General features: G+C 40.4%; 2 protein-coding genes across 3 annotated transcripts in view; one reads left to right on the forward strand and one right to left on the reverse strand.

The window, feature by feature from the left end:
* ppp1r14c (protein phosphatase 1, regulatory (inhibitor) subunit 14C) overlaps positions 1 to 11,706 on the forward strand; it is a 30,322-nt gene extending 18,616 nt beyond the window's left edge. Inside the window, exons 2-4 of the mRNA XM_074685682.1 lie at positions 4,704 to 4,787; positions 6,440 to 6,472; positions 9,372 to 11,706. Coding sequence (XP_074541783.1) covers positions 4,704 to 4,787; positions 6,440 to 6,472; positions 9,372 to 9,446 — 192 coding nt within the window. The 3' untranslated portion in view covers positions 9,447 to 11,706. The remainder of the gene's footprint in view (positions 1 to 4,703; positions 4,788 to 6,439; positions 6,473 to 9,371) is intronic.
* iyd (iodotyrosine deiodinase) overlaps positions 1 to 15,554 on the reverse strand; it is a 50,484-nt gene that overhangs the window by 21,832 nt on the left and 13,098 nt on the right. The gene's annotated exons all lie outside the window — the stretch shown is intronic.

A 15,554-nucleotide genomic window follows, 5' to 3' on the forward strand; every position in this document is an offset into this window, starting at 1 on the left:
GCTCTGTGGTGAGTGTTTCTGTGCTGGAGATTGATGGTTGCATTGTGTGTGTGTGTGTGTGTGTGTGTGTGTGTGTGTGTGTGTGTGTGTGTGTGTGTGTGTGTGTGTGTGTGTGTGTGTGTGTGTGTGTGTGTGTGTGTGCTTTCATGTCGCCACAGATTGCCAGCAGTCATGCCTCACACACAGGCCATGCTTGCTCCAGTCATCACCAATCACACTGACAGCGGGTGAAGGACTGCTTGCTGACAGGGGAAGAGTCAAACACACACACACACACACACACACACACACACACACACACACACACACACACACACACACACACACACACACACACACACACACACACACACACACACACACACACACACACACACACACACACTCAGACTGAGAGATGGCTGTCCTAAATGAGAATCGAGATGGTTCTTGAACTCTAATCTGGACCTTTAACGGATGTCTTCAGGCTTTCAGGAAGAACTTTGTCTTTCAGTTTGACTCTTCTGAATTTTGTTTTTCTGACATTTATTGGTTCAAGCGGTTGAAGACAGAAAATGTTTGGAGAAAGGAGCGTGTATGGACCTCTATGGACCTTTTGCACATGGCGGCAACGTCCACCTGTCCTCACTTGGCGGCTAAAGGTGCAGAATGAATGACATGTAAATAACTGTAATCTGCATTTTTAACCATAATTATCTTTTGTGGTACATGGTAGTAGTTGCAGAAGCTTCCAAAACCATGAGGTTGAGGTTGAGGCAAGTGGTACTGCTCCTACCAGTAGCGAACTGGGACTGAAAAACAGCCCTGGACTTTGACTCGGCCCAGCCCACAACAACGGGACACATCCCCGGCGCCCCTGCGCAAATTCATCATAAAATCAGATTGCTTTCTTATGTCATGTTCAAAATAACTGCGCTCATGAAGAACCCTGACCATCGTACTACCCTGGAGTCTTTGCAGTTTGGTTTTCTGCCTTACATTTTCTATTTCTATAAAGTTAACGTGTTATTTCTTCCTTCCAGATTTGCATTTTTCTACTATATCCTTTCTTTGCGGTATAAAAGATGTCAGTGTCACATTTCCACAGCTTTATAAGGCGCTGCAGAGAGTCACACTGAAATGAAACTCAAAAACTCACAATACGAGAGTCTAAAATTGCACCAGCATATTCATTATTTCTTCTCCTCCTCTCTCTCTCCTCCTCAGATTGAAATAACTCCGCTCTGATGTTTTCCATTTGCATATAACCTCAGTCCTTTGGTTCCACAGCGCGCTCACTTCTAAACTAATAGATGACAGGCTTTGATATGTTCCACCACATTCCCTGGTTTCTCCTCCTCTCCTCTTCTGTTCCTTTAACGAGAAGGGGATTTCAGAGCCAGACCCCTTCTTTATGAGACGCAGGGAGAGATTTCAGAAAGAGGGGTTGGAGGGGACCCTCGTCTGTGGAGAGGCTGAGGTGCTTAAAATACTGCTTGTGTAAATGCCTCTTAGCAGCTCAGGAATAAGGATGAGTGTGTGTTAGTTTTGTGTTTGTGTATGTGTGTGTGTGAACAAATGCAAATGAGAGGAGCTTGCCAGGTGAGAGAGGCACTGATGTGGAGTTAAATTCTGAACTGTGTAAACAGTGGTTATGAAGGTTGGTCACGGTGTTCTTCTCTGTAATATATTCATCCTTTAAATGAAAGATTCAGGAGAGAAACTTATGATTTGATGAACTAATTCAACCGCAGTGACAATGTCAGGCATAAAGAGTCCTAATGTACCTGCTCTGACTCCTCTTTCACATTTGGTATTATAATTTTTAGATAGTCTGCACATCAACCCACCAGAGCATTAATAAAATCACTGACTGAGCTTTAATGCTGAGCTGAAATCAAATCATCCCTCTGTGCTCCATGTTTGAATAAAAGAAGTCTGAGAGACAAAAGAAACATAATCACTTCTGTAGTTGAGTCACCAAACCTAAAGTTTGACTCAAGCCTCCCAGTGTTCAGTTTTAGTGACCCATGTCTTGTCTTGTATTCCTTCCACTTGTGTATTTTTTAGGCTGGCAGAACACTTGATCATTTTAAACAAGATTTAGCCTGACTCCTCCCTTTCTTTGATCTGGGGTTGTGTCCTCATTCATTGTAACTCGTTATTTGTCCAAATAATCCTAGTGTGTGGAGTCTATAGACTGTATATAGAGTGGACAGCGTGGCTCCGCCATTTATTATCGTACAGTTTTGAAGCCAAAATACCCCCGTCATAGGCGGGATTAGACTTTGGTGAGTCTAATCACTTCTTGACTCTACCGCCCGACATATTTTACAATCCCCGAAAAAAATACCAGAGAACGGCAGCTGTCAATCATCATTAAACATTACGTAAAGCCTTGTTTTAAACCTCGTATAACTAATGAAAACGAAACTTTTCAGAAAAAAGAGAACTTGAATACAAGGCAGCCAAATGATTTCTTCAAATCACCACAACAATCAGACGTGAGAAACATTTCTACGAGGCGTATTAAGTTATTAAAGTTTGACCACAGCCCATCTGTAATGACTGGAAAGCTGGATTTTTTTTTAAATCTATACTGCAGCCAGCCACCAGGGGAGCAGTTTTTGTGAAGACCTCACTTTGAGCCAAGCAAGAGGACGTCCATTTTTTTTTTTACAGTCTATGGTGGAGTCGGTTCGATTATTTTACCACTCCAGAACCTGTCAGGGCCTCCCAATGTGGAATTGTAAATTTTTAATATGTTTAAGATTCAGATTCAAATTGGTTGGGGTACCAATAGAAAAGTAGACTGGGAAGTGTCTTTAAGCACAATGGCCTATACAAACTAAACCGACTCAGTACCAAGTGGGGACATCAAGTTGCTATTTTAGTTTTTTCCCTCATTTTTGGGATCAGGTTGGGTTTTTTCATCAACAGCCAGCAGGATGGTCGGCTGACAATGATGATCACCCTCTCACATCTCACATCTATGGAATTGTTGCCCCAAAAGTTAAGTGTGTGCTTCAGCCATCTTGGAATATTCCAAGGATTGTCTTGTTAAAAACTGATTCAGAAATTTCTCAATAAGTGTTTTCTTCTACAGTTTTTAGAGACTTGGTTTTGGATATTGTTTATTTTCACGGTTAATTTTCAACGTTCAATGCCTTTTATCCAGAGAGAACAGGAAAGTGGATCAAGCTAACAGGAAAGGAGCCAAATCCGGGGAGACCACTTGGGATCTAACCTCTTGCTTGTGCCTTGGTGGCTTAACAACACTTGTGCCCCCATTCTACGTTTTTGCAGTTGGTTAAGTTTTCTAAAGGTGGTCTAGTTTCTGCCTGGCCTTAGTTGAGTCTGTTGTGTTTCCTGTTTTATTTCAAAGGTCTTGATCCGTGTGAGTTTGGTTGTGTGCTCAGTTTTGATAACACTCATTAGTTTCACCTGTGGCTTGTCTACACCTGTTGCCTATTACCTTGTGTATGTTTATTCCTCTGTGTTTTCCTACCTCCAGTTTTGCTTATGATTAGTCTGTTTGTGTTCCATGATGGTTCATTTGGATCGTTTTGGGGATTACGTTATGTCAAAAGCATTTTTTGACCAGGTTTCGTTTGACCCATTTGTATTGTGATTCTTTGGTTGATAAATCTTTAAGCCTGCTCATTGGTTTTCCTCTTTTGCTCTAACCCATTTGACACAATGTATCTGGCGTTTTATGCTTATGTTTGAATAACCTGAGAAAGCAGGTCAAAGCTAATGCTAGCTTTTGTTCCCTTTGTAACTTGGCAGTAGCCTTGTGTCTTCTGATCGCTTTGTTTCTTTGGTTATTTTATCATAAAAGCTTTAAAAGACTCTTTCCAACATTTACTTTGACTCTCTGCTTTTGGAAGTCACCACTCAGCCAGTGTGAGTTAATTTGCTGGAAACAGCTTAGCACGGCTTTAAATGGGGTCGAGTATTATGATTTAACCAAATTATGAAAACAATGAGCTTAAGTGAGTGAATGCTGGGAATAGATGGGGAGTGAAGTGTTGATTCTCAGAGGGATTAACAAATCTGTACGGATTATTAAAGAGGAGCTTGGACATGTTGTTTTTACAGAACTGGATAAAGATGGACTCAGGGAAATGGGGGAAGGAGACGCCGACTGAACAGCAAGAACACAAGTGTTGGACAGCACAGTTGCTGGTTACTGCTCTGTCCCTCTGCTCTAATTCCCTGAAGACTGAGTTTAGAATTTGCATCATGTGGTAGCCAGGATGGAAAGGTTGATCCTCCCGTCTTTATGCCTTGTGGTGATATAAAGCGCAGCAGGGGAAAACAGGACCTTTGAAGTGGTAGTGAGCAGGACGCAGCCTCTAACCACCGAGCCACTAAACAGCCCGGCCCTGGCAGCGCAGCAAAGTACAATGACATTTCCATACGATGTCTGCTTCTAATATGCAAATACACAGCATGTTAGGGCTGTTGGTGCAGAGATGTGGAAGGAGTCCTTTGAATACAGACTTTGATTTGTGCTGAAGGGTGAAATGAAGAAGAGGGGAGCAAAGAAAATCATTGGGGTTGGTTTTGTTGAGAGGGTACTGTCTGAAAACATCAATCCAACACAGTGCTTCTGTATTTTGTTTTCCTGTTAACCTCCTTTTCTCTGCTCTTGTAACTTCGATGTGCCTCTTTTTTGGCAGTTAACTCACTGACTCTGTTCTGTGTTTCTCTGCTTTCAGGAGGAAGAGATGCCAGAAGTAGAGATCGACATAGATGACCTGCTAGAGGTCAACAGTGATGACGAGAGGGCCAGCAAACTGCAGGTAAACATCTCTTGCACTTAATAAGCCTAAAGAGGGGGTACTGTCCTTTTTTAATCTTTATTCTGTCCTTCCATTTCCCATGTAGTAGCTTTACATAACCCTTACACTGATTTGTCAGAGCCAGGCTGATTTGTCTCACACTGGTTTTTCAGAAGACCCTTATTTCAGCCCCTATCTGAAACACTTAGCTTCAACTGCTGTTTGCCTTCCTTTTGATTAGCCAGACCTTGGTGTTTGAGGTCCATCCCTCTAAAAAGTCATGAATCAGTTAGGTGATCCTCGTGCAATGACCACATTGTTTCAGCAAGTCTCGTGAAGATCTTTTGGAGATCTCATACTTCCACTCTGAGAACAGAGTGTTTTTGATCAGTTTACGGACAGATTCAGAGATTTTGACAACATATTAATATGTAGAGGTTTGAAAATCTGCACGTTTAATCTGAACATCCAGCATTGTTACTTATATCCATGTTTAACATAGCCTTAAGCCTTCTAACATAATTGTCTAAGTCATAAATTATTAACATTTAAATTATTTTGTGAGCCTCTTAAATAAATATTAATTTAATTGTTAATAAAAAAACATTGAAAAAAAAGTATTGAAAAAGTAATAAATATACATAAAACTGTGTTTTTTCTTCTTTTCTGAAAATTTTGAAATAGGACTTTGTCAAGAATGCTATTAGGCTAACAATATGGAATAGCAGAATACCCCCTCTTTAAACAAAGTGTGGTTGTGTGAACTACTTGCCAATAGTAGCCACAAACATAGGCTAACATAAATTTGTATGGTTGGGATTCTTAAAGTAGAATTACGACGCTATTTTATTTTATTTTTTTACGTTTCTCTTGTAGCTTTTTTTTTGGTTGTTTTCATGATTTACGGCACAAAATAATCTTCACTTACCTCAGGCTGGTGTCATTGTAAACCTGAATTTCAGCCTATGCTTGAAACTCTTTATGTAAGCGACTGATTCTTTGAATACTTCCCTTACTATTGAAGAACCCAACACTCTAGAAGCCTCCTTAACTGCTGCCATGCAAAAAAGTTCCATTTCTCTTTCTGAAATGACACATTTTGCAACTAGTGTCTTGTGTTAGTCCCATTCAATTCTCACTTGACTTTTTGAACAAGCTATTCAAGCTAATCTCGTAATTACTCAAACATAAATGAATCCCACAATTTTGAATGTTGCCCATGTTAAATAATGGGCAACATTATTTAACATGGGCATTATTTAACCAAAAAAAAAGAGTTGACCCTGAGCTGCCTGGCAAACCCACCTGTGAAACCTCACCAAAAAATATCTGAAATTTCCCTTTGATATTAATAAATGTTGGTAGGAATGAATGTTTGTGGCTGGCAAGCTCTTGTAAAAGACTCTTGAACCTTCTCGGGTTGAACTGACCATCAACCAAAGTTAGGATGACTGACACAACCCACTTTTGCTTCCACTATTTCATTTGTCTATATTCTAACAGTTATGTGAAAACAACATCAATATAAGGAACAAGAGAATCAGATCTGATAAAGTCCAGTTGGATACATCAAAATTTCATCTTAGTGAATTAATTTGTGCTAAATCTTTGTGAACATTGTTCGATGTCTAAACCATTAAACCAGCCAACCTCATTCTCCTTTTTTTCCACAGGAATCACTAACAGACTGCTACAAACCAACAGAGGTTAGTATGTTTGTGTGTCTGTCATATAAATACAATAAAATGCTCAATGACCATATCAATTACCCAGCTATTTGTATGTGTTGACAGACATGAGTATTGATGCCCACGCATGTGCTCTTCGATCTGTCAGCAGATCATATAGAGGGCTGTATAGTAGTGTCCTAGATATGTGTGTGTGTGTGGCTAATAGAAGTCTGGTGACACACACACACACTTCCACAAAGTCATCTTCTCTTTCAAGTGACCTAAATATATCCACGGGTTAGCACAATGCTAGCAGAAATAACCATATTTACGACCATGCTTAACTTGTTTACTTGTGAAGGGATTTGTTAATGGTTTGCATGTGGATGTGAGTGTGTGAAGGGGTGTGTGTGTGTGTGTGTGTGTGTGTGTGTGTGGAGGCTGTTAAGTATTTGGGTTCGGGTAAGGTAGAGTTAAGCTATTTTGGTGATTAAAAGCACAACGGACCAATCACATTAGCTCTACATACGGTGATCTGGTCCAGCTTGGACTCCCCATCTGTCATCTGTGTGAGGGTCTGTGTTTATATGTGTGTGTGTATGTGTGTGTGTGGCATTAGGTCAGCCTGTGAAAACCAGTACAAGGTCACACTGGTAGCTCCAGTAGAGCCCAGCCAGGCTGACAGCCGCTGATACGTGTCACCTCCACACAAACACACACACACATTCACACTCACATATGAACGCGTTGTAATCCCCTGAGAATGGAGCAGCACAGATGCCATTTTGAACACAATCCCACAAAGATGGCATCAGCCAGGGGATAAACCTGTGAAAGACAGAAAAGAGGGAGGGACAAAGTGATTGTGAGAAAGGTAGAGAGGATGAAACACGAATGAGATCAATGTTAGAAATAGAGGCACTCTGGGAAAACAGCGGGCGTTGGAGGGAAGAAAGTATGAGAGGGAGGCTGAGGACCGGAGGGAGAAAGACATTAAAGAATGGAAGAGAGAGATGAGGAGGAGGAAGAGAGGTATAGAGGGAGATAGAGGAGGGGGAGTTATCGGTAATTAGGTCAGGAGCAGTGTCACCCCTGCTATAATGAGGGGGATTATATTCTAGAATATTCTCCTCTGCTACAATGCTTTGCTTCAAGCTTGTGCTTCTTTGCCCTTTCTGTCCCATAATCCATCATTTCTGTTTAAAGGAAAGCTCCACCTAATGTGGATTTAAATGAGCTCTTTCATCCACATTTCTTTTCTAGTGTTGTTGATGTGAATTCTTGTTTCCTACATCAAGCATATTCTGAGTTGTGTTTTCCCCAAAGACCAAAGCTCCTTCTCTTTTTTTCACAGTTACCCATTACACCTTGTGAGGGGGCAGTCACATACTTCATTAGGGGTGTTACAGGTTTTAAACCAAGCAGGAATATCATAGACTGTATCATAAAGGAAAGAAGTCTCCATGATGTCACTTATTTGTATCTGCATCAGAGTTTTGAAGCCTGTCGTAGGTGGATACTATTTAGGAAAAGCTAGCTCAGCTTGTTTTGGTCGACCTAGCAAGAGGCAAAGGCAAAAATTGTACCTGTAAAGATTGTGTAAATAAAGAAATTAGATACCCAGACCAAAACCATTATTAAACCAGGCTGTAAGCATGTTTATTTCACTGTTAAAAGCTGCGTTCTCAATCAGTGTCGTTATGGCCTCTGGTGCTTCTGCAGCTGGCCTCTAGTGGACACTTGATGAACTGCAGTCACCTTTTCAGGCTTTTTATGCCTTTAACTGGACTGGACAGAACAGACTAGAACAGGAATCGGGGGGGTGACATGCAAGAACGGAGCTGCAGGATGGAAACCTGGGCTGCCTACTTGAGGCCTTGCCTCATGGGGTGCATCCTAGCCCACTAGGCTATGGTGTTGCACAAACTGCAGTTTTTATATAGACATTGACTTATTTTAAGACCATAAATTGAAGTTTATATTTCAAGAAGCGTTGATAAATTTAGGCCAATGTAGAGGTGCAAGATCCTGTAGTACCTCAAGTGTCCACATGGAGCTTGCTGTAAAAGCCGTAGAATCTCCATTGGGTACAATGTAAAAAGGCCAAACTCAAATAAGGTTAAAAAGACAGCCTGTCTCTTAAAAACTTTTTTTTTTTTTAATCTACTTTATTAATTTGAAGGGACAGTGCATGCTTATGAATATTTTGCAGCACAGCACTCATGTAAATATACCCGAGATAGGAAAAAGGCTAATTCTTAACCAGAGCAGAGGTTATACGTTTGAAATTCTTTCTCAGAGTAATAGTTTGAAGACAGCTGGTCACTAACTTGACTTGGCTTAGATGGGAAATTTGATCCCCCTTGAATGTCTTAAGTTTACATTTCTAAGAAAAAATCAAAGGACAGTTAGCCTGCACAAGCACCAATAGCACTGGCTTTTGTTTTCTAGCGCTACTTTGAGAAAATCGAGTTTAAAGTGGTGCCAGGTATAATCATTTGATTTTTAGGCTACACTTCCATACCAAGCAGTTTCCAGTTTTGATGCTATGTTAAGGCAACTTTCTGATAAACTTGTAGCATTTTCAATGAAAATATGAGAACAATCTGCATATTAACCATTTTTTCATGTCTTCTCATTTATCTTTTACTACTTTCATATGGGCTTTTGTTTTTTAGCCTGTCTTATGAAGAACAGATGATAGCAGAGTATTTCAGTCTTTACTGGAAGGCAACATTAACAGTGTCTGAGGGTAGCTTGGAGACAACCGATTATTTTAATCAAAGTCTTCTTCTTTGCTGGAAGCATTTGACTATCTGAGTTGGTTTCTTTGATATCAGCCCCCCTACCTCCAAAAACTCCCTCATGTTTTATCAGAAGGTTTTCTTGTGTTTAAATTGTGAGTTTGTGTAACCTGTTTTCCTCTTCTTTGCAGGACTTTGTCCGTGAGTTGCTGGGCAGGATAAGGGGAATGAGAAAACTCAGCGCGCCATCCAAGAAGGGCCTATAATGGCTGCAATGTCCACCATCAATCAACCACTTCGCCATCTCAGCTCCACCTACTTAACCCATCCGACATGGACTCTCATCATGAAGAATAACTTATCTAAACATTACAGCATTAGTAACTATTCTGCAACCTGCAAACATACATCATGAACTCCATGCATTTAGCACTATTCATCCATTTCACATCCACATAGGATAACAAGGTGTACAATAATAATAATATTTGACTGTTGAAAGGTACTTAAGCAAAATGGAGCCAACATGGTTCAAGAGCAAACAGCCACAATAAAAGTCGAGCCCTGGAACGTGCCAGACAGACTGCTACTGTGCTTTAACACCACCCAATGCCCCATTTCAGAGCCATGTTACAAGCTGACGCTGTAAACGCAACAGCCATACAGACTTGAACACAAAGAAATCTCAAAAAGGGAGGTGGTGGAAACATGTTTGTACTGCGGTAGGTGTGAAATTAGCTGTAGCACTCTGTAAACACAGTGCTTCATGGTTTTCTCTTTTTTTACTGAGGTGTTTTGCTGTTACTTCTTTTTACAAACTGTACTGTTTGTTGCCATTTAATGTTCATGTAATTGAAATGTGGTCTTCAGCTGTTTTTGTGCTACTTATTTAAAGTCAACCCTCCTCATCCTCACTCAGCTTGTTAGGGAGCTCTGTAGTTTTATTTTAAGCACAAGGCGTTGAAAACATCAGTCGTGTCCTTTTTCTGACGTGTTGACTCTGGGAGTAGTGGGAACGTTTTTAGCAAGCAGGATTTTAATTCTTGAAGAGTTTTGCTTTCTACCCACTGTTCTTGTTCATTTCATCACAGCAAGGCATGATGGGTATTGCAGTTCTCTGTATGAGACTACAAAACCTGTATGATTGGCAGCCGTTCACTTCCCATCTTCTCCATTGTTTCCCATCACTCCTCCTCACCAGGATACATATCGGCAAATTTTAGGTCTAAGAGTCCAAACTTTGTGTTTTTCTTCTCCACACCCTGGTTCACCTAACTCTGCTAACTCACCTCTCTGCCAGTGGTTGATGTTGCCTTTAAGGACATTCAGGATCAGATCACCTTACTCTCAGCACTGAACCTTAACTACTGACAACCTAACGGCAAACACAGTAGAGCCAGGACCCGATGACAACTTGAAACTTTCACACTGTTATCTGTCAGGTCCTGTACAGAGGAGGTGTGCCAAAAGTGGGAGTATTACATCCTAAATGTCATACGTCATGGAGGCATTAGTGTGACACAGCATTTCCACAGAAGCTGTTTAAGTTTGTGAAACATCAGAATTTGAAAAATGTTTCTCCAGGTTGCAGAAAATCTGTTGTGGTTGCATAATCCCAGGAGGTTTTAGTGACGGATTAAGTTATTTATTCTTGTTTAAGACCTTTGGTGCACCGATACACTCAAAAAAAAACAAACCTGTAAGCTCTGGTACAATCATGACTCTTGTTCCGGGGTTGGGCCTAGTTTCATTTTCAAGCAGTCTCTTGTGATCCAACTGGAATGGAGCAGTCCTAAACCTGCCATGTGATTTAAACCCTCAGCTGCCAAAGACACAAACAGGGCAATGTTTGATTTTAACATAACACTTGCAAAGCACCCGTCTTGCATGCTTACAACAGAGAAAAAAAACACAGATTAAGAGTATAGATATTATGAATTATAATCAAGCAAAAAATAATTTTTGACCTAGCTACCATGTATGACTTTGTAGAACTTTTGTGTTGAAACAACGTGATGGTCACGTTGGAGAGAATCCAGGAAACATTTTTAAAAATGGTGCTGTTTTTGATGTTCTTCCCAGGTTTTGGTTGTATGAAACACGTCCGCTGTCGAGTGATGCTAGAGAAATGTGTGTGCAGGATGTGCACGTCAATAGACAAGGGTTGCATTCAGATGATAAAGAATAAACTTATAGACACCTGGGATGCATCTGTGATTTGTGTTGAGGTACGCCATAATATTCTCTCTGTCAAGGAACAGATCAGGGGCGATAAGCTGATATTTTTTAATTTATGGGATTTCATGTGGAGAGTATTTTGAAAGTGTCCCAACTAGAGAGCTTTATGTTTGCATGTGTTTTTAAAAACTGCATGTAGAGGGGAACATTTTGTTGGCCCAATGGTTTTTATTTCACAAAATAAAACACTTTCCTTTTTATACCTTTTATTATTATTATTAAGATTATTATTAAGACTAAACTATTCAGTTTTTCAGCTGCAGTTTTGTTTTTCTGTACATCCACGATAAGCATTCTTGTTTTTAAAATGTAATGTGGTGTGTGGTTTGTTTTTGTTGATAATAAAAATGCAGAAGGACTCTGTACTGTTTAAATAGCTGTCTTCAGTGTGTATTTCTACATTTTCTATTTACATATCTAAAAACAAATTTGAAGTTAAAATGTTGAAAGTTTACACCAAACCAAAGCATATTTTCAAGTTGTGAGGTTAGATAGATAGATAGATAGATAGATAGATAGATAGATAGATAGATAGATAGATAGATAGATAGATAGATAGATAGATAGATAGATAGATAGATAGATAGATAGATAGATAGATTTTACCTTAAAAGTGGTGGAGTGAGATTTCAGCAAGATCAACACAAGATTTGCTCAACTGGTGACATCACAAATTTGAGAAACTCCTTATAAGGGCATATCTGTTATTTGACAACAGAAAAAGAACTTTGTTGCATGGTAACAGTGGAAGGGTTCTGTGGTGCTGGGTTCCACAGCACTTAAAAGTGTCTTAAACAGAAAGAAGTTTGTCTTGTTTATCTACTAAGCTTAACAAAAGTACTTAGAAGGAAAGATGTGAGGGTGATACTAGTCCACCCAAATACAAACAAGCTCACTTACTTCAGGTTATCTCTTTCATTCAACCAAACATTGAAATTTGAAACGTCTGTTTTTAGTGTTCATTTCAAGCTAGGTTTACATCAGTCAAAAAAGAAAATGTAAAAGTGGCTCCTCCACTTTTGATATGCATGATTTACAGGTTTATTGTTTAAACAAAACTGAAGAAAAAGTTGCTCCTTTTTCTATCTAAGCTAAGCTAATGGTGCTAAAATATGCATGTAAGAATTAAAACGATCTTCTTTTGCTATTTTGAACAAAAAACGCCTACTCTTACAGGTCAGATTTTTTTTTTGTACCTAAAACTCAAAACTTTAGAGTTACTCTTGTTTTTTTTTTTTTTATCAGTTACATTCTTGTGCTAAGCTAGGCAAATTGTGTTCAAAAGTGTGCATGTTAATCTATAAATGGTAGTAGCTCAGTCCATTGGGACTTGGCAAACAGAGGATGAATGGTTGAACTCTAAGTTTGGAAACTGGGCATTTCCAGAGCACTACCAAGGTGCCCTTGAGCAAAGCACAGAACCCTGCACTCTTCATTAGAGCATGTTCTGTGCAAAATGTTGTTTGTTCATGTGTGTGTAGCATGATTTAAAATCTAGAATGAAAAATGGTCATACCCCCTAGGTATCTATAAAGTAAACATTATTATTACTTAAACGGTTTTGGGTTGTTTTCCTTTTTTCAGTCATAATGCTAAACTGAGCTAACAGCTCTAAAACACACAGATGTGAAATAAATAAATAAATTAATTAATTAATTAATAATGTTATATTTCATAGTTTTTGTTAACATGAAGTTATAAGTTATATAATTAGTAAAAAAGAGTAGATAAGCCAGTCAGTGAGTTAGTTAAAATGTAATCTTAGCACAAAAAGTAAGGAAATTAAACCCAAGTCAATGCTGTAAGCTGTTTGGCATAGCAGAGAAGATCTGAACATTTTTTCATGGGTGCAGCCCAGAAACTCAGCCCTGCCACTCACCCCACAATTAAATGTTTCTTTAAAATGTGATATTTTTAAAAGGGGAGTTAAAAGGCTTTCGAGCTGTATTGCCAAGAAGCATTGTTACAACAAAGAAATAATCCACCAAACACTAATTTCCTTATTTCTTGTGCTAAGTTTAGCCACTCCGCTTGCTTGTTTCCTGTTTTTAAAGTCTTTCTTTAAAGCTTAACTAATCTCTGATGCTTTAATTGGTGCTTTAAGCTATTTTGTTCAAATGTGTTTGGGTTTGCTTGTGTGTGTGACTCTCTGCATGTGCCCTCTCATGTGCTTGTGTTTCCACAGATGAGGCGCATTTGAGCATTATGCTTTCCAGTGTGTTGCCTCTCAGTGTGTCTGTAGCTTAGTGGGACAGTCCTGTGCACTGTCTGATTCTTTAAAGTGCTCATCAGGGTATGACATTATTGCTCAGCGCACGCCTGAGTAGCCTTTCTCTGCAGCATGTTCAGCCCCATATGGACTACCCTACTGGCCTACTGTACACTGTTGCTAGGTAGAAAGTGTCCGCTGATCTCTGCTTTAAGATGGTTATTTAAGAGGCTGCTGGGAATGCGCTAAGAAAGATTACAACAGGGAGGCTTAGAGTTGCATGATCTATGAAAGGAAACACGTCAGCTCTACTGCAAATCAAAGCTCATGTTGTGTTATTTCTAAAGGGAAGTCATGTGGAAGAATATAGGCCAGTTTACAGTAGAGACAGACAGAGAGAGAAGGGGAGGCTGTGAACGTGCCACAGCTTTTATTCCCGCAGAGAACGTGATAATGAAGGTCTTCTGATTCACTGACACATATCTCCATGCAGCCTTGTGGTTTTCACTGCAGGGAGAGTGTATTCCACACACACACACACACACACACATACACACGTTGCTCAGAACAGAAAAAGGCAAAGCGGTGCCAGCAAGAGGCAGCATGCGCCTTTAAATTCCATGACCCACTTTTCACAGCTGGGGCTTGATGGCTGGCTGGCTGGCTGGCTGGCAACGAGCGCTCGTGCACGCTGCCTTGAATAATTGGGACTGCAAGGTGAATGTGAGGAGAATAGTTAAGGACGGGAGCTTCCCCTCCTTCTCCCCCCATTCCCCAGAATGATCGCCAGGGTGCCGGGGCTCAGTCAGCTGGCTGCACACCAGCAGGTCTCACACCAGCAGTGTCCTCGAGCCGCTGTTGGTCATGGTGTCTCTGGATATCAGCACTGATGTGACTGAGGACAGTTGTCAGGCAGAAAACAAGGACAGAGGTATGAAATTAAATGAGATCGAGCCTCTTAAAAGCCATCCAGAGACACAAAAGCAAAGCATCACATCTCCTTACTGTAAATTCGATGTGCTCCCACCCCTTCTCTTCATCCTATATCCTCCTCACCGCCCCCCAAGACTCCCATCTTCTCCTGTTTCCTCTCCTCCTTTGTGAATTATCTATCACAGCAATAATCCAGACACATAAAGAGAGAAGGGGGAACGTATTGAGACAAGCAGAAGACACTCCAGGAGAGAGACGGAGAGAGATATGAGTGATAGCGTGACACCAGCAGCCTGCCTCTTCTCCCCCTTTAGTGTGGGAGAAAGATCCCATTTCGCCTCCATCGCTGCTGAGGCGACGTGTCACGCTGTCATGGCCTGCTCATTCATTCACATGACAGGCAATTCAGCCACACAGCATCATTCATTCCTCAGATAAAAAGAGGCAATGCTCTCTTCTGTCACCTGCACATGAGACCTGATGCATTCTGGGTAGAGATGCATCTCCAAGTTCTTTTTAGTGAGCTACAAACATTAAGTGTGACAGGAGCAGGAGTAAAAACAAAGCAAGGCCAGAAGACGTAACAGCGCGCTGAGTAGTTTCCAGCTGGATTATGTGTTTTGGGCTCTTCCTGAATATTTCATTCTGCTACTTCAACCTTAATCCCCGAGAACAACCTCCTGCCTTCACTTTATAAATACTATATAATACACATGCGCTTGCTCCATTTACACAGCCTGCATTTGTGTGCAAGAGTTTGTGTAAAAAAAAAACCTTCGCTGCATCTCGAGGGAAATCTGTTTGATTTCACTACACTGAGCCGATTCAATTTTCAAGCTTTTCAGACAGAAATGTTACAACTGCTGCTCTCCAAGCATAAAGGAATGGAGGCGAGCACAAGAACACACTGACCACTTTTACTTTTACGCACAATGGAACAGCTGGAGGCAGAGACACGCAGAGGGTTTCACTAAATCTTAAACAGCAAAACTGC

The sequence above is a fragment of the Halichoeres trimaculatus genome, unplaced genomic scaffold, assembly GCF_033239565.1.
Source record: "Halichoeres trimaculatus isolate MK-OKI-2021-1 unplaced genomic scaffold, fHalTri1.1 fHalTri1_scaffold_13, whole genome shotgun sequence".
NCBI lineage: Eukaryota > Metazoa > Chordata > Actinopteri > Labriformes > Labridae > Halichoeres > Halichoeres trimaculatus.